The sequence below is a fragment of the Bacillus rossius genome, chromosome 1 (genome assembly GCF_032445375.1).
Source record: "Bacillus rossius redtenbacheri isolate Brsri chromosome 1, Brsri_v3, whole genome shotgun sequence".
NCBI classification, from domain to species: Eukaryota; Metazoa; Arthropoda; class Insecta; order Phasmatodea; family Bacillidae; genus Bacillus; species Bacillus rossius.
Window position 1 is genome coordinate 192,297,742 of NC_086330.1, and position 20,713 is coordinate 192,318,454.

General features: G+C 33.4%; 1 protein-coding gene and 1 long non-coding RNA gene across 8 annotated transcripts in view; one reads left to right on the forward strand and one right to left on the reverse strand.

The window, feature by feature from the left end:
- Positions 1-19,404, reverse strand: part of LOC134527180 (uncharacterized) — an 81,889-nt gene extending 62,485 nt beyond the window's left edge. The window contains exon 1 of one of the 7 annotated variants that reach the window (XM_063359593.1): positions 19,277-19,404. In XM_063359593.1, the coding sequence (XP_063215663.1) occupies positions 19,277-19,297 (21 nt within the window). In that variant the 5' untranslated portion in view covers positions 19,298-19,404. The other 6 variants (XM_063359591.1, XM_063359595.1, XM_063359597.1 and 3 more) reach the window with 6 other exon arrangements.
- LOC134527182 (uncharacterized) lies at positions 7,705-11,867 on the forward strand. The gene is made up of 2 exons (XR_010074121.1): positions 7,705-9,794; positions 11,330-11,867. It is a non-coding gene; the product is annotated as an uncharacterized LOC134527182 (long non-coding RNA).
- Positions 19,405-20,713: the final 1,309 nt, after the last annotated feature.

The following is a 20,713-nucleotide window of genomic DNA, read 5'->3' on the forward strand; positions in this document are numbered from 1 at the left end:
CTGTAACAAGCATATTTGTAATTGAGGTTAGTAAACCTGTTTACAAATTAATATGTTAAAGACATTACAAATTTTGGCATATTATAGACGCCTCATCATAAATCCCAATCAACACTTGACCAAATATGTGAAGTACTATAATTAATATACAAAACAGCCAAAATTTTAAAAGTTTGTAAAATGTTTTCTCAACTCTGCTAATTTTTAGGTGTGATGTAGTTACTAGGGGAGGGTTTGGACAGTCCTAACCCTCCCCACACATCTTGTCCAAATGCTCCCCGTGAGATGTTTTTGTATTGAATTAAAATATTTTCACCTTTAAGGTTATAATCATAGCATTATGTCAACTTTACATTTTGCTGAGATACTGGATGCACTATTTGAACATGATTCAAACAAACTAGGTCTACTAATTTGCAGCTAGTACAAACCAATTACATACCCTCAAAAATTACTTTAGTCCAGTGAAATTAGAAAAATGTGTTCTTTCTTCTTAGATGCTTCTTTAGAACTGCCAAAACAATATGGCTGACAGCTTTAACACAAAAGCAAACTAAAAAAAAATTATCTGCCCAGTGCTACCAACCTTTATAATTAAAAATTAGATGTCCCATTCCTCCCTCTGTCCCAACCCTCCCCATTCTCCCCTAAATAGAGGAATGTTTTTAGTGTTCTGAAAAAGTATTTTTCGTATTGTTATTATTTTATTTATGGAAAAGCTGCGAAGCGAGAAAATTACCAAACATTATTGGTCTATTCTCCTCAGAACACCATTACCACCATGTTAACTATGTGTATGTAGGCCCTATCTGTTTTGGCACTACTTGTATGAATTGTACAATGTTATTTATAATTAAAATAGTCTCAATACGTATCAAGTGATGTAACAAAAATGCTTGCTGCAATGTTCAGTAATACGAGAATATCGCAGCTTTTTAGAACGGAAAGAAAAAAATCAGAAAACATGTTTTCCACACAACACAAATCCCTAAATTTACTCCGAAGGGATGGTTTCGTAACTCCTACTAGTTTGTAAAATTACATTTTTAAATCTTAGGTATACATCAAAATACCTGTGCTTTTATGCTGCTGCCATTCATTGTTTAACCGCCAAAAAAAAAAAAAAGGGAATATATGTTTTCTGTATACTTGAGACGTTCCTGAATTAACCCTGAAAGGAAGGTGTCTTGATTCTTACTGGTTTGTAAAAAAATTACAGTTTACAGCTTACATTACAATACCTATGTATTGTGTATTCACGCAATCGCCGACATTAATTGATTACCTGTGTGATTTTTTTTTTATTTTCTTTGAGAACTTAAGTCAATGTAAATGTTGTAATATTAAAACTTGTTTAAATGACAACCGTATTGCAATTCTAAGGAATTTTTAATGCTTATATTTCATATTTGTTGGTTTATTAAAATAAGAAATTGTAGTACGAAATGTGTGTTTTGTTACATTGCATTTAAAGTACCTAGGTACGTACTATTTTGAGTGATATTGTAACACACAAGTCTAAAGGAAGGCCAAATTTCAATAGATTTGTTAATGTAGTTTATTTTCTGTGAATAATACGTACTGTGCACTGAAGTACGTAGCTGACACATTGAATTTTATAGTCTTTCCACTGAATTCTTTGATTACAGCCTTCATATATTCTCTATTTGATATGGCTGGTGTTTCATGTATCCCAGTTTAACCCCAGATCCTGAAGACTAGATCCTGATGGCATGATCCTGTTGGCTTGATCCTGTGGTACACGATGCTTGCTGTTTTAGGTCAGTACATCGGAAGATCCTGCACATTAAAGAAATGGCAAAATAAGAAAAAATTATGATTGTAGGTTGAAAAAAAATTCCTTTTTATTCGACTTACGATTAGCCTATAATTAATAATTGACTTTTTTTTTATGTACAGGATCTTCCAATGTACTGAATTAAAACAGCAAGCATCATGTACCAAGGAACAAGCCATCAGGATCTTTCAACATACTGAACTAAAACAGCAAGCATCATATACCACAGGATCAAGCCATCTGGATCATGCCATCAGGATCTTTCAACGTACTGAACTAAAACAGGAAGCATCATGTAGGTACCACAGGATCAAGCCAACAGGATCATGCCATCAGGATCACGGCTTCAGGCAGGATCCCAGGATAAACTTCAATATATGAAACTGAAGAATTAGCATATTTTTTATTCTCCATAGTTGGCTATAGTTGTGCTAAACAAAGAGATACACGATCGCTGGTAAACAATTAATGGCAGCGAAATTGTGAAAACACAGGCACCTACTGTAATGTAAACTTTAAACTGTTATTTTTCATGAACCAGCAGGAATTAAGGACCATCCTTTCAGGGTAAATTTTGAGATGTATGTAGAGTGTAAAAAAGTTACTTAATTTTTTCTTTCCATTTTAAAAAGCCACAATATCCGAACATTACCCAATTGTCTTATCCTGTAATGTAAATATTGAGACTAAAATTATTTTATGCTTTAAAACATAACCAAGACTTATTTTCCAAAAGATTTCCCTGATTCTGCTGTTGCCTCCCTACTGTTTTGGTGATACTAACTTTGCAACTTAATACTGTGGCCTCCAGAGATTCTTATGAACATAGCGTAACCGATACTGTTTTAAAAGAGACAGGGATTTTTTATATTAGGTAATACTTTGGTAAATATGTAGTGTAGCGGTATTTGCGGAAAAAAAATGTTAAAAATCCGAAAATACTTTTATTCTAAGCTCTTTAACTTCCTCTTTTCATTAAAAGTGGCGGAGGTAAGAAATTCCAAATACTTTAGGAGATATCAAATTTTTAAATTTCATCATATGTAGTTGAGCGGTATTTGCGAAAAAAATGTTAAAAATCCGAAAATACCTTTATTATATGCTCTTCAACTTCCTCTTTTCATTGAAAGTTGTGGAGATAAGAAATTCCAAATACTTTAGGAGATATCGAATTTTTAAATTTCATCACAATTATACCAGTGCATTCATGTGGAATTCACCATTGTTTCTTGTTTACGAGTATCTATTTTTTTATTGGATAATGATGTCACGTGATTGTTCGTGATAGGCCAGAATTCAAATGAACCAATACGTGATTATTTAGTTCATTTATTGTTTAAAACGGTGTTTAATAACCGCCTCCAACTTAGGCGAGTTTTTAACGTTTCTAATTTTAAAGTCTTATTTGTTATTGTTGCGCAAGTAATGAGTAACAAAAAAATTTTACGTGAGTTGTTACTGTTCATCCTTTGTCCCGGTTTGTTATGTCAGGTCAGTTACATTACAAATACTTTAAAACTAAAGAACTATTGAAATTAATTCATATTATTTTTAATGTACGCTTAATTTCAAAGTATTTAAAATGTAACTGACCTGACCTAACCTAATCGACCATTTTCATTAATTAGGCATTCACAAACACACAGCAATAAAAAAAATTGTGACGGTCGATTGATTACACAGGTCTTGTATAGCAAAATAAGAACGGCGATATCTGCTAAAGTATTGGGAATTTCTTATCTCTGCCGCTTTTAATGAAAAGAGGAAGTTGAAGAGCATCTAATAAAGGTATTTTCGGAATTTTAACATATTTTTTCGCAAATACTGCTCAACTACATATGATGAAATTTTAAAATTCGATATCTCCTAAAGTATTTGGAATTTCTTACCTCCGCCGCTTTTAATGAAAAGAGGAAGTTGAAGAGCATCTAATAAAGGTATTTTCTGATTTTTAACATTTTTTTTTCGCAAATACCGCTCAACTACATATTTACCAATACTTTTAAGGCCTTTACCAAGACTTTTTCTTCCCTGATTTGTTTTCAATTTCAGTGAATATTGAAGGTTATAAAAATATTATAAATTTTCACTTAAAATTAAAAAAAAATTAAGGTAGGAAATAGACTTGGTACAGGACAAAATAGTCTTGACAATAGGATCAGAGATATCTCTCATAAAAACAGTCTCGATTACACTGATAAGAGCACAACATGGCAATGACTGTGTCACTGGCGATTGGCAAGTATCAACTATCAAGGTAACAGTATGGAGGCTACCTAATGTAACCTATAAACTGTAATTATTTAGAAAACGTAAGTAACTTGAAACGCAAGTAGAGGATTGGGTAAATATGAACAGTCGCGGTAGATGCCAAAAAAAATGCTAAAAATCTGAAAATACTTTTATTCTGTGCCCTTTCACTTCCTCTTTTCAAATCAACCGGCGGAGGTAAGAAATTCCAAATACTTTAGGAGATATCGAATTTTTAAATTTCATCATATGTAGAGTCGCAGTAGATGCCAAAAAAAATGCTAAAAATCTGAAAATACTTTTATTCTGTGCTCTTTCACTTCCTCTTTTCAAATCAACCGGCGGAGGTAAGAAATTCCAAATACTTTAGGAGATATCGAATTTTTTAATTTTCATCACAATACCTGCGTAGTATGCGGCGATTATCATTGTTTCTTGTCATAGATAATAAGGTATCTTGTTTACGAGTATCATGTTTCTTATTGGACAATTTTGTCACGTGACTGTTCCGTGATTGGCCAGTATTCAAATGAACCAATACGTGATTATTTATTCATTTATTGTTCAATACGATGTTTAATTAATCGGTCAACTTCTGCCGTGAATGACTACATCATTTCCTTATAGTGGCAAAGGAAATGTACCCGCCTCCAACTTAGGTGAGTTTTTAACGTTTCTAATTTTAAAGTATTATTTTTTTATTTGGATATTGTTGCGCAAGTAATAAGTAAAAAAAATTACGTGAGTTGTTAATGTTTTATCATTTATCCGGGTTTTGTTAGGTCAGGTCAGTTACATTATAAATAATTTAAAACTAAAGAACCATTAAATTAAATTCACATTATTTTTAATGTCCGCTTAGTTTGAAAGTATTTATAATGTAACTGACCTGACCTAATCGACCATTTTATTTATTACGCATTCACTAACACACGTCAAAATAAAAAATGGCGACGTTCAAAGGGTTAAACGGGCGTTGTATTGCTAAATTAAAAAATTCGTTATCTCATAAAGTATTTGGAATTTCTTATCTCCGCCGGTTGATTTGAAAAGAGGAAGTGAAAGAGCATAGAATAAAAGTATTTTCGGATTGTTAGCATTTTTTTCCGCATGAATACGCAGGTATTGTGATGAAAATTAAAAAATTAGATAGCTCCGAAAGTAGTTGGAATTTCTTATCTCCGCTGGTTGATTTGAAAAGAGGAAGTGAAAGAGCACAGAATAAAAGTGTTTTCGGATTTTTAGCATTTTTTTTGGCATCTACCGCGACTGTACATATTTACCGAGCTTTGTTTATATTGTTGTAAAAAATTACTGTACGAATTTCATAAATTATATTTTTAACGAAAACGTTGCCAACTTTACAATTTACTTCTTCCTTCGCAGAAGTCATAGCTATAGAAATTTACCAGTTGTCTCATTCAGAATAGCTCCATTAGATTATTAACATCACCTGAAAATTCTGTGCGCAGGAGTGGCCGATGCGCCTCTGACATTGCTACGAAATTTGTGTATCGATAAGTTGCATTCGGTGGAAATGGTACACTTGCAATAGTTGCGTTGTTCAATGAAGCAGCTGCGTTTCTCAATGCCTTCTGTCTCTCTCTAAATTCCCTCGCCCGCTGGGCCCCACTTTTAGGCGGCTGTTTCGGTGGCTTATTTGCACGTTTTCTTTCACGACATTTCCTTGACCGCACTGTTGAAGGTTTCGGCATTTTAATAGAAATACTATCCATTTTGTTTATAATTTAAATTATTATAATTTTATTTTATTTATAGGCGATAACTAAAACACTTCGATAATTCACTTGATGTATAAATCTAAATATTCAATAATTCATTATCTGAAGAGAAAAACTACACATTTAATACACAAATCATAGAGTAAATAAAGTACTAGTACAGAGTGGACCAGTATTGCCAGGCGTAGCACACAAAATTCGGGTACACTTACCTCAAAATTCGAGTACTTACGGGTACGAGAATTTCTTATTTCGGGTATAATTCCGGTACACACACAAAAAAATATTTAAAACATAAATAAATAGCCATCTTCTTAAACAAAAAAAATTTCATATATGACACAATCTCATAGAAAACTTTTATAGTTTCAAGGCCCTTGTGAAGAATATTAAAACGTGTGGTTTTGGCAGAACGAGCTGGAAGGGGTAGATTAGGTCTCAAATAAAAAAAAAAAAAGGATAATTTAGAGGTCAGGAACAAATAACTTCGATAATGTATAGTTTTTAGTTACCAGTTCAATTATATTATATGATAAAAAGTAAATTAAAATGAATATAAGATCTTCAAAAGCATTACCTATATATATAACTTTTCCTGGTACAGTGAAGAGTGTTTCACACCCAACTAACCCTCTTTTTTTAAACAATACCAGACCCTCTTAACGCATGGCTATGCTACTGCTTCTTTTTATGAGTATTACTGGTGAACAAATGGGCATATAATTTTTTTAAGATTGGTTTGTAATATCAGTTGATATGTACTATTTTTGAGAATACTGTACCTATGTATCAAGCTTTCCGAATGATTGAATGCTTTGTGAGAGAATAGTACCGTCAATTTCTGTAGTATTAAGACTGCTCTCTCACTTACATTACCTCTGTGTAGTTCTTGACCGTGTGTTTACACTCCGTAATTTTGTAGCATAAACAGGATAAAATTTGGTTTTTAAAGTGTGTGTGTTTTCTTGTAGTTGACATCGCTTTAAACACCAAATTTTTTATTGGGGTTAAATTGTAATTATGTACATAACTGTTTCTATATACACTCGTAAATCGTGGTTTTAGAAGTGCGACAGACATTCGGAAAAAAAAAATTACACAAATTTTTATATGACACGTATGTTTAACGATTTATAGAAAGTTCAGGGATTATTTGTGGGAAATTCAGTCATCAAAAGAGAAATCGTCTCCAGCAGTGACATGTAGTTGGTTTGATGTCTGTGGTTGCAGGTCTGCATAAACATTTGCATTTGTCGATTAAGTGAAATAAATATAAATAGCCAAATAACTCGAACGTTACATACGTTTACCAGGCAATTTCAATTGAAAAAAGACTCATTGAATAATTTAATTCATGTAAACCATGCACAATTAAAAACGCAGGAGTAGTAATACCTACATAAAAACAAGTAACTCAATCAAGTGGTTCTACACACGAAAATATTTCATATTTACTATTAGTTTACCTGTAAATCCCCAATATATTCCAAGTATGTTGGGTCAAACTTAACTCTAGAGTTATCTCACAAAAATTAGCTAAAAAAAGTTACTGTTATAAAACAGAAATATTTTACTAAAATAATATAGTTAGAATTTTTTACTATTGATTTTTTCGTTTTCTAAAATTCGGGTACATTTGCGTACCCGAGCAAGTCTTCTCGGGTACCAGGTACAGACACAGTAATTCGGGTATGCGTACCCGAATTCGGGTACGTCTGGCAACACTGGAGTGGACACTCAATGCTATTGCAGTTCTACGTTTTTTTATTCAGAAATGCTCTAGTTGCTATACAAAAACGCAAACTTGACAAACATTAAAACGAAATTGCAATGGCTTAAAACCGAGATAAAGTACCTTCTGGAGTAAGACTTACATATCAAATTATAATTTAAATACAACATTGATCGTAGAAAGTACAATTTGCAGTTAATATGCTTAAAACACTAATTTGAATAGTAGGGAAATTTGCAGCTTCAACTGAATGTTGGCGAGCTTGTGACTTTTTCGTGCATGCATTAATATTTATAAAAATATTGATTTTATTTTTTTTCCTCTTATAAGCAAATCAATTAACTAAATATCGGTAAACGTAACATAAAATGATTTAGGAGAGCAATATTTTTAAAACAATAAGTAAATTTCTTACCTTCGGGACAGTGTTTGCCTTAACCTCATTTCGGTTAAAAATGTTTTGTTTACGTATCATAACATTTGTTAAAATGCATAACATGTAACATATTTTTGGATTATATTAAATTGCTGCATTTATTAATGTCCAAGAAACAATTTTTGTTCTAGTAGAATCACGTTGATTGAAGTTAAGGTTAGGATTTTCGTAGGTACCTACCGAATTGCATTACAAATCGCAAACAAAACTAATGCATAAAAAAAACGTGCAGAAGTATTTAATCATTAACACAGGCAATGTGTATTTCTGGCAAATTTAACTGCATAAGTTGTACAATTTTCCCACAAAAAACTGAAATGAAGCTGTTACCAATGGCATAAATTATTTATGGATTAGGTGAAAGTACAAATCATTACCGTATCTTCACTTCTTGAAGACAGGTGTATAGCAAATTGTTAAGGAGAAAAAACCTTAATTTCAACATAAAAATTTAAAAGACACTTCATTTTATCGCAACCCTCACCTCGGTAATTGTTCCGTATCACGTATCCACGTTTATCCCTTGATCCTGTTGGAATGATCATGTATGATTTATCCGGTGGCACATGATGCTTGCTGTTTTAATTAATATTAAAACAACAATAATCATTACCACAGGATAATGCCATTAGTATCAAGGGATAGACTTGGATACGCAATACAAAATTTTTACCCACACCTTCCTCTCGACCTAAAAATAAAATTCATACAAAACATTTAGACTAATTAAAGTACATAAGTAGCAAGTTTGAGGAGAATTTGAGACTCATTGACGTTTAGAACAGTACCTAGGTATTAATGTATTGTGTGCTTGTCCTCAACGTGCGACTACACACAGCCTAAAAAGAGGAAATTCTGTAGGGCATGAAAACAAAATGCTCATCACTATTTTAATTACACAAAACTTTTATTTTGTTTCGTTTTAATAATTTACACACACCTAGTTTCGTCAAGCGGAAACTTAAAGTAAAGTTAATTATTATTATCTCTTCTCTTGTTGTACCAGTAGTTAACACAACACGTAGCCGAATCAGGCATGTTTCATAAAGCCTACTACACACGGGACTCTTTTGTGAGCAGAAAGGTGTACACTTTCTTGCTTACCTCGACTAGTAGCCAAATCGTGTCGTGTGAACACCCGACTCGCATGCGCGCGACTCGCATAATCTGAAGTGTATACTAGCTAGTATCAACGAGCATACAATCGATTAGAGCAGGTACTATTTTTCGCTCTCTTTAGTGAGCGAGTCAAATGTAAATAAACAATACTATTGCGCGCGCGAATGTTTTTAATGTAAACAAACATTGTTATTGCTGGTATTTGGTATGGATTATTAAATAGTCTCTAAGCACATAAATATCATAAATAATAATACAAACAGTTGTGAGTGTGTGTAACTGGTAAGTGTTTGTAGTGAAATGTCGGACTGGACGAAAGAAGCAGTGGAATATTTAATTGAGACCTACAAAAAGCACGAAGTTCTGTATAATAGCAAACTTCCGGGATATCTGAATAAACACTCCAGAAAATATGCTTTAGAAAAAATAGTTGTTGAGGTTAAGAAGGTGCGCCCTCAAAAAACAGTGGACGATGTAAAAAAAAAATTTCTTTCATTGCGGACTCACTATGGTCATGAGCTTCAAAAATTACAGCAAAGTCAACGAAGTGGTGCTGCAGCTGACAGTGTTTACAGACCTACAGTATGGTGGTTTCCTCTGATGGGTTTCGTGAAAGACCACATCCAGGCCAGAAAAGGAGAGTCAACAATGCCTTCTTCGTTGCAATGTGGAGAGCCAGCATCAGCGAATGTATCTGGAACACTGCTGACTGTAGAGGTAGGTTTTTCTCCTTCTTCTCAATGTAGGACTGCATTGAGTCTCCCTTGTTCTGAGTTTGCCCGGTTATGAGACATTTATGGGTAATTGATTTAATATAAAATACCTGCACTGCATACAGGTACATGACTGCAATGAATTTGTGCTTATTTTGATTACAGAAGTTGTTTGAGTAAAATATTACATCTTTGTTTGTACATTCTTGCAAAATAATAGGAAACACAGTGTTTTAGATTTATTTTTATTGCAGAAACACATTCACAATCCTGTAAAATTTATGAGTAAATTAATTTGTGAAACATAAAGCCTAAGGCCACATCACTAATGTTAAATAATAACTTAACCAAATATATATTTACAAGCATGGAAATAAAGCCAAGCACCTACAGCCTAATACAGTACAATACCTTTATTAACTGATGAACCAGATATAAATTATTACAAGCATCAATGAACAATAAGTATTTATTTAAGGAATTTCTGGTTGCTTCAAGTGTATTTCCACTCATATACATATTTACAACAAAGTTTGGTTATGAAATTGTAGACCTGTATACCTGGATTCCAAAATTTATGATAATAAATGACATACACAGTCATGCTTTCAAGGCTAGCAAGCAAAAAAATTAGGTAATGCATTATTTTTTTAGGAACAGATGTGCCTTTTTTGTGTACTGCATTAATTTAGAAATTGAATTTATTGACACATTCCCACTGCCAAGGCACAGCGCCAATATTGTTGAAATAAGCACATAATTTGTTTCTTATTTCAATTGCACTATTTTGGCATCTATTACCTATGTGTGCCCTAAGGCCTTTCAGACTATACCCTTGTTTAAATGTTGAATTTTGAGTATCTTCAGTTTCTATGCCACTTAGGTAACTACTTGAATGTTCTTGTATTAAATAATTGTGAAGTGCACAAGCAGCGAGTGTTATAGTTTGAACCTTGTCAACTGACAGATTAATTTATGTAAGGAGCACGTGAAACCTATTCGCCAGGATGCCAAAAGCGTTTTCCACCACTCTCCTGGCACGACTTAAGCGATAATTAAATACTTTGCGCTCTTTTGTCGCAAACCTTTGACTGTATGGCTTCATTATATGCGGATGTAAAGGAAATGCATCATCTGCAACTAATGTAAATGGCGATACAATATTTGTGTTAGGTAAATTCATTGGTGGTGGGACGTTAAGAGAATTGTTCTTGACTAATGAACTTAAATCGCTATTATTATACACACCACCATCACTAACACGGCCATTGCAACCAACATCGAGAAATAGAAATCTATAATTTGCATCAACAACAGCCAAAAGTACAATACTATTAAAACCTTTGTAGTTATAAAAATATGATCCATAACATCTGGGGACTTGAAACTGAATATGCTTTCCATCCATAGCCCCTAGGCAGTTGGGGAAGTTCCATTGATCATAAAAGTCTCGAGAAACCTTTAACCATTCTTCTGTAGTGTTGGGAACCTGTAAAATAAATATTTGTCATGTACCTTTTGTACACGCTTTTGTTACAGGATGAAGAAACACAGATTTTTTCACAATAATTGCCTGCCAGTGATCTCACCCACGAACAGTCTATTCCAGTAGATCACGAAGAAACAATTGATGTGTGCATGCAAGAGGTTCCAGATGAAGGGACAGTTACTGCCTATGATTTGTCGCCTGCCCCTTCCGGTTCATCTAGTATAAATTCTGGACCAAGTAGGAAGAGAAGGAAAGTGAATAGCGACATGGCACCACTTTTTGAAAAAGCAGATACAATATTGAATACTGTGCAGTCCAGACTTGGCTCCCAGTCACGCTCAGAATCCGGCACACAATTGTTTGTCAGATTTTTGGCTGAACAGCTTGAAAAGATTCACGATGAAGAGTTAAGGCTGGTAACACAACACAAATTGCAAACAGTTGTGATGGAAGCGCAACTACAAGATATGCGGAAACGCCGACCAACGAACAATATAACCTATCCCGAATATTAAATAATTTTGTTAAGAAAAGTGTGCAAGATAAATGTAACATATTTGTTTGTATTTTAAATTGTTTTTATTTTCATCCTGTTTTCCAATCTTTTGTTACCTATTTATGTTTACTTACCTTTAAATAATCGTCTTTTAAGGCATCATAAATAGCTCTACAGGTAGATGGAATGATTCCGCTCAATGTGGACGCAGGTATTCTGTATGCAAAGCTCAAACTTTGGTAAGTTTCGCCCGTTGCCAAAAACCTCAATGTAACAGACAACCTGAAAATATAATATACTTGCTGTAACTCATTCAAAATGCTTACAAGTGTTATGTTTTTCTCATATAAACATATACCTACCTTTTCTCAACAGAAATACTTTGCCTCATATTTGTGCTCTTTTTTTTAATGCGTGATTCAACTACCCTTTTTAATTTTTGAAATGATTGCTCATCCATACGGAGGTAGTTTTTGTATGATTCTGGATCTTCCATTTTTAACTCCTCGTTCACTAGCCTATGTACACAGCCAGCCCCTTCATCACGCCTCTGTATCCAAGGTCTTGTCCACCACCTACACCTTCTCCATCTGCTACTTTTCAATGCACATGCTATTTGTATAGCACAAATAACACCTACAACACCAAGTACTGCTTCAATGTCAGAATTTTGCTCCATTGTTGAAACACTATTGTTTACAAACTTTCTTGTTCACCAAAGAGAGTTGTGTGTATGGTTCACACTAGCTAGTATACAAGTTAGAGGTCACTTTCTTGCACACTTTAGATGGTCACTTTCTTGTACAAGAAAGAGTCCCGTGTGTAGTAGGCTTAAGTCAACAGTGATTTATAAAGTAGTTCATGAAATCATTGAAATTATTTAACGAGATTACTATTTCAACATGACTGAAACAAAATTTCCTTAGAAAGGTTTTTATTAAACCTAATATTGCTTAATTCAACGCCGACGCCATTAATTATGGTGTTGTTGGATAAACAAGTGGTTCAACATGCCAACGAAAATTTGTTTATTTTCTTTTAAGTAAATATATTATTTTCATTTCAACAATACCAATTTATGCCATAAATTTGATAAAATGTTAAAACAAATGTAATATTTATTTAATCAACGTGGTATTTTGATTATAATTTTCGTGCTCAGATGTTGGATAAAACTGTATAGCAACTAGAAAAATGTGATTGCCATGCCCTATGAAGTGTCCCCCCCCCCCCCCCCCCCCTGGCAAAAATAATACAACCATAGAATAAATAAAACACTAGTAGCAAATATTGTAGAACAATACAGGAAAGTCGACAAAAAAAGGTGACACGTTGTGCAGCGCATTCTATTGGCATGTCCTGCTCCTACAACGTAAGCGCATTTGGGACAATGTTATTTTAGCGATTTTTATTTCACTTTTTTTTTTAAGTTTTCTTCAGTAGTTGTAATTAATTATGGCTGGGAAAATTTTTTTCAATGTTCGGTTGCAACAATTACGATGTTACTAACTGTTCGAAGTCATTTTTAAGATTTCCGAAGGACGAAGCACTGTAAGTAACCCACTCCACCACTTCATAACCATGATAACCTTTATATGGTTTAAATTTTTCACTTTGTGGTGATATTGGTTTTAACCTCTTAGCAACCTCTTTGCATGAACATTGTTTAATCTTCAATATTACCTCTTATTAGAGGTGGGTTGGGACAGCAATTTTCGGTATCAGTCCCAACCTGATACTGATACAGTAATGTACCTAGATACAAGTCTCTGATACTTCTGTATCAGACGGTCCCAGGAGGCAACAAAGCTCCGCGTACGCAGACCGTGCGACCGGAAGGAGAATCTGATACATTATTTATCACGCCCGGTAATTCTCTACCTCTGTTACTCTCATGCCCGCCTGATACAGCCAGTATCAATCAGTTCAACATTCACTGCAGTTCGTCCTGGCCGTGTATCACCATGTACATTGTTGCGGGCTGTCATGCTTTGTAGTTAGTATATTTATAGTGAAATAAGGAATGGATAAGTGCACGAAAAAGACTTCATTTGTGTGGAATTTTTTCACGGAAAATAATGAGTTTGCTAATTGTAATTTGTGTAAACAAAAACTGAGTTATAAATCATCGACTAATCTGAAGAAACATTTGAAACGTATACATTGATATAGTATGCTCACTAATGTACCTATCTGTTTTTTTATTTTTTATTTTTGATAAAATCATGAATTTTTAATGTATAAAAACACTAGTTACTAATTGTTTTCGAAAAAAGAAAGTCCATATGTTGATTACATCTGTTATTAGTGTCAACTGAGAATTTATTTGCATTTTCATAGCTGTTAGGTGCACAAATATAAATATTATATCTTGTATTAATGTACTTTTTAATATTAAAATTTCATTAGTTTTATTATTGAACGAGACGGTGCACGCACTGCGCACTGAGCGTACTTTGAAGTAGGACAATAAACAAAACGACTTGTAACCAGGGCTGCCACTCTGATATTCATGAAAAACCTAGATAACCTACAAAAAAACCCAGACAGATGGGTAAAAAACCCAGATGCGTCTAAAATGCTATCGTTGAAAATGTTTGCGTACTAATTCAAAAATATAAACATAACTGGTTTTAATATAAAACATAATTACCTTACAAGACTGAAAACGGTTAAATACAACCAATACAAGAAAATTACACTGCAGCAAAATGGCTGTATAAGTAATTCTTGGACCAGTACATATCATAAAAAAACCTACAAATATATACATGACAAAACAAACACCATCACTGCATCCTTTAAACCGGTAATTGTTTTTATAAAACTGCATCATGTACGTTAGTCTTTATTCAGAGTCTGATTCTACAAGATTGGTTTGAAGGTTAATTGTTGCATTGGTTTTGTGTTCTGCAAGCCTCTTTGAAGAATGTGTCTAATTTAATATTCGACTTAGCTTCTTGAAAACTAGTTTTGTGTTTATATGTATTTTTGTGTGTGAAACACATAGACTTGTTTGCATTTATCAAACAGATATTGCAACAGATACAGTAGCTACTACCTTTATTATTGTTTTAGGTATAAAAATAATTAAAGTTATAAAAAACCTAGAATTGTTGGAATTCATTATTTAAAAACCCAGAAACCCAAACACCATTGGAAAAACCCAGATCTGGGTGGAAAAACCCATGAGTGGCAGCCCTGCTTGTAACAATATCGTTTTGCGCCTCTCCTTCAAGGCTTCAACGCCTTCCCCTGCGCTTCCTCCCCTACATTCTTTCCCTTCTTTATCCCTTATTCGTCGTTCCTGCTCCCTCCCCTTTCACAAGCTCCGCCCAAGTGACCGTCATCTGCGATCGGGTACTGCGCTCATTGGCCGTGGTGTTGTTCCAGGTGAATTCTGAACTGATACTAAAGTCTCTGATACTTTTCAAGTGTACTCGTTTGCCGTTCCTGATACAGGCGCGTATCAGTGCCAAAGTATCATGTTGATACTTTTCGACCCACCTCTACCTCTTATTCAAATCTATGTATTAATTCATGTAAATATCTAAGTCATGTTTTGTGCTTAATAAAGCCTTAGTTTCTGAAGATAAGGTTTATTATGTCACACTTATTGATAGGTATAAAAAATATTGTTATACTGTAGTATTAGTAACTGAATAATCTTCTCAATATTTCTCAAAGTGCAAACAGTGGGTGTTGAAATGCAAGTGAAGTGACTTGGATGTTGTGCTCAGAAAGAATGGACCTGGTCATTTTAAATCCAGACACATTTGCTCTGACCATTTCAAGAAAGAAGATTTGCGTAACCCTAACCTGCCATCACAAGGGTAAGAACATATATATGTTAATTTTTAAATCTTTGAACATTTGGTTAGGTTTGCTACATTGACAGTATATGCTGTAGTTTATCTGAATGGTTGGTTAGGTTAGGCTGGGTACAACACAAATCCTGTAAATTGGGTAACTTTCGGACACATGAAACGTTCAGTTCAAACTCAGCCTTTATGACTGAGCTACTAGCAGACACAGGTACCTAACTCAAATCCTGTAATTCAAACAGAGTTATAGAATCACAATTAAAACTAAAACAAATGAGCTAACCAAAAAGTTTAAAGAAATATATTATGATTACATATCTACATAATTGTGCTCTTAAAATTTTTTGTTACAATGTAAACCAATTTTAAAAGAATTTTAAGGTATGTTATGTTTTTTTAAATAGATGCTTCTTTAAAAAAAATTCAAATAAATTTAAAAAAATTGTATTTTTTTAGTTTTTCTAATTCTATTTAATGACTTAACTGAACGTAACTGCTATATTTCAAGAGTTCATTAGTATTTACTTATTTCAACAGTTGTGAAAATTTTGTTTGCAACATTAAAAAAACAAAAATAGTTGGTTAGGTTAGCAACATTTATTATACTGTAATTATTTATTGAACAGTTTCTTACATTGAGTTAGCTACATTTAAGTTAGGTACTTTAATTTTTCTAAATGGTTAGGTAAAACTAGCGATATTGAGAATTCTCACTTTCGTTTTTGGAACAAGTATATATTAATTTTTTTTTCCAGATGAACTCTTCCTTAGGAAATTACCTGTTTTTAATTTTGTCGCAGAATATTTACAAAGTAAACGATATAGTGTATATTTAATTGTTAAATGCTGCCTCATCTGTGTCCTTTAGTTTGTCTGTTATGATTGAAATGACATCATTTTTCAGATCTTATAGTCAATAAATATTTGTAGTTTGTAAAAAAAATGTGTTCTGGTTATGAAACACTGTTTTAAATACAAATACAAGGATGGTAAATTCATTTCGTGATGACAACAAGTTTTCAAAAGACGAGAGAAGAAATGTGCCGAAATCGCCCATTATAATACGTACACGGGAATTTGAATTTCGCGGGTGTTCTGCAGGACAAGCCTCTAGGATCGCTGCAGTCATGTGTCACCAGCGCTCGCCATGTTAAATGGCCTGAGTTTCCTATATTGTTCTTCTACAATATTTGCTAGTAGATTAACGTTGTAGAGACGAGGCACCCTATCGGGAAGCCTACATTTCACAAAGGGTTAAGGACCAACCCGAACATGCCCGAAGACTTCACCTTCGGCCAACTTCGGGACTTTGCTTTTATTTTCATAGCACGGCCATGTTGGTGGATATCAAAAACACTTATTAATAATAATTGTGAGGTTAAGTGTTTAATTCATAGAAAGAAAGTGCATATTTAGTAATAATCTTAAGATTATTATTCACTGTTATATTACAAGTATTCGTTATGTTCAGGATCTTTCAACGCACTAAATTAAAACAGCAAGCATGATGTACCTCGGGATCAAGTGAAAAACTTGGATATGCGATACTGAACTTTAACTAACTTTCAGATTTGCGTGTAAATTAAGAGATATGTATCATCATTTAGTTCATATTTTCTCTCTACAGGTTTTAAAGTTTAGCCTAGGTTGACGTAATTTTTTTCGTATCACGTGTCCAAATTGATCCCTTGGTTTTGTGGTACAAGATGCTTGCTGTTTTAATTTGTTACGTCGAAAGAGTATGGACATAACAAAAACTAGAACATCACAAGACAAACAAATTATCTCAGGTGTTGTGAAATAATTTTATTTGTAACTGTTTTACATTCATATATAAATTGTAATAACACAAGTTAGTATGCCCATGTTCTTTCAATGTACCAAATCAAAACATCAAGCAAAATGTACCACAGGAACTATGTATACAAGATCATGCCTTCTGGATCAAGGGATTAATTTGAATATGTTATACGGAACTTTTACCAATTTCACTTTCGGGACAAGTATGTATCACAATATCATTATCACATTAATGATGACATTAACATGGCACATTTATGTCATTACCATATCTGCATTATTATGTGACTAGCATGATTATATGGGGGTTTTAGTTGGGGAGTATTCTAATGCTTGTTTTGCACAAAATATGTTTGTGTATTAAACTAGCTTTCTGGTAACGTATTTTATGCTATGGCCATGCTTATTCTAGATTTAGAACATACCTACTACAGTATATATTTTACCTGTGGTATCATATTCTATACTTAAGAACAAGCCCTTCCTGTACTAGTATAGTAGAACACCATACTGAAGATATATTACATTTCATTATTATTTCTCAAGATATATATCTGATGTAACAGAAGCATATGAATGTCCTCCGTCCAAAAGTTTTTTTTCCAGTGTTTGTACTTTAAGAACGTACAGGTATGTGTGAATGCACAGGTATTATAATGTAAGCTTTAAACTTTGATTACTTGCTAACCTGTAGAAATTTAAAGTCTGTTTTCAGGATAAATTCAGGGCTATGACTAGTGTCAAAAAAAGTTTTTGTCTAATTTTTTTTTAGTTTGTGGAAAAGCCACAACGTAAGATTATTACCCACCTCTCTCCTAACAGCAAATAAAATGCACAGAGTAATTGTATTGTTTTGTGGCTTTTAAATGAATAAAGAAAAAAATTCTGAAAAACGTTTTTTCACATCCTGACATGTATCGAAATATTTCCCAAGAGAATGTTGAGGTACTTTAAGTTGTTTATCGTTTTTAAAACTGCACAAGATTTTATTAAGTTTGTTTTAATCAACAAAAGTAAGAAGAGTAAAAATTATAACTTTTTTTTTTTACTTCCTGATATGTTTTTCAGTCATTACCCAAGAGAGCAATACTTGGAGCAAGAAACACATAACTCCATATGTGACAAAATCTGATTATGAGGCCCTTGTTTTTATTGAAGCAAGCTTTTTGCAAGCACAGCAGGGACTCGCACATGGCGGCGCTTGCGATATCGCAATCATGAATGTTAAAACTATAAAACTATTGGTAGACTGCTTGATGTAACACAGTGCTGTCTTACAAAATGATTCCAAAGCATTTCAGGAAGCAAAAGGTATTTTGTAATTTTTATTTTCTTGTTTACAAAAAATCTGATAAACTGTAAAATTACAATGAACACAAAACACTACTACTTAATTACTATAACATTTTATAAAATTATAAAAATAAACCACCTACTTTTCTGGCTGCTTGTCTTAAGTTTACACAAAAAATATTTACTGTTCTGCCATTAATCTCACTTAGTGTTGCAGCATACAGTATCGCAAAATTCAGTCACTACTACAATCACCACACATTTATATTCTATACATCTACCTGAGAAACATTAAGAGCTAAGTGCTGTTAACTATTGTTATCACTTGTGTTTATAAGCAGTAGTATTTTTTTTTTTAATTAATGTGTGTAATTAGGTGCTAATTTTGCCATTGCATTAAATCACCAAACACTCTTTGTAATGTAGGTATACAATATTTCCAATTTTTTATGTAACTGAATGTTTGACAAATATAAAACAAAAAAAAATATATTGAAAGCTGTGAATACATGAAGCACAGTATACATTTAAATAAGATAGGCCTACCAAAACTATTGAGTTTATCAAATTATACATATACTTACCAAATGAAATGTGTTGACCATCTGGTGTGTATCATGTTGCCATGAATATTATTTTTCTGCTATATAGTTTCTGTTAAATACTATGTATTACTTTATTGCTCTACAGTTTCTGTTATGGACTTTGTCTCCTGATTGCCATTTATATGACTTATTCTCTACATTCTCAGTACTTGTAATTGTTTCTGTTTTTTGCAGGTATGTAAGGAAATTAGAAAATGAGCTGAAACATTAAACTCCTTGGACACTCCATAGAAAGGAAGAATTATTTTCTGTTTAATGCTGGCATGTGAAGACATTAGAACATTTTCTTGTAGATTAAATTCTTTGGACATTCAATGAAAACAATTTATTTTGTGAATTTTTGTTATAATAGTGCTTTTTTTATTTTACTTAGAATTTTATTTCATTGCCAGTTAATTGATAGTAACTAAGAAAGTGATTTTTTTTTTTTTTTTTTTTTTTTTTGATTTTTTTGGAGAAATAAAGAGTATTTTTTACAACCTTATATTTCATGATTGTCTATCTTCAAAACTTACCAAACTTGGGTGATTCATATGGAAAAAATAATGCTGTCATTTAAAGGAAAGAAAAGTGTAAAGATTTTTGCTGAATGTTCATAATAAATAATTTTACCTTTTGACATGTCAGTTATCTTTAAAACACATTGTAGTTATTAGTATGTGTTGTATCAGTGAGTCTATGGCGAGTGTGTAAGAGAGGAGGTTGTCTTGTACTGAATGTAAACAAGTTGAAATACAAGATTATACAGAAGAATGTACGGCTGTATTAAATAGCAATTTGTTTAGACGAACCCACACAACATGGTGTCAGAAGTGGGATCTCGCGTGTTCGCCGGTAGAAGATTGTGATGGGAAAAAAAACCTGAAGTGGAACTTGCGCCCGAGATGATAAACGTCAACATGGCAGACGGCGGCGAGGAAAAAAAATGTTGCGAATCATCACTAGTAATTGGGAAACAGCTTAAACCACCGGGGCCTCTGGATTTTACTGACCCTAACGCCTGGTTCAAGTGGAAAGTCCGATTCGATCGTTATCTAAATCTCAGTGGTCAGAACAAATGCAAGGATGAAGAGAAGATCGACTTATTAATGTATGTGTTAGGGGAGAAAGCGGATGAAGTGATAGTCACGTTCGAGAAACCAACGAGTGGGTGGACTTACAAAGAATTAGTGCAGGCCTTTGATAGACACTTCAAGCCTCGGGTAAATATAATTTTTTGAAAGATTCAAGTTCAACTCGCGAATTCAACAAAAAGGGGAAACTGCGGAACAGTTCATTACAGCCCTGCATAACCTCGCCGATCACTGTGATTACGGCCCCTTGAAAGACGAGCTTATTCGCGACAGAATAGTGGTCGGGATGCAAGACGTCTCGCTAAGTGAAAAAATGCAGCTCCAGTGTACCCTGACCTTGCAA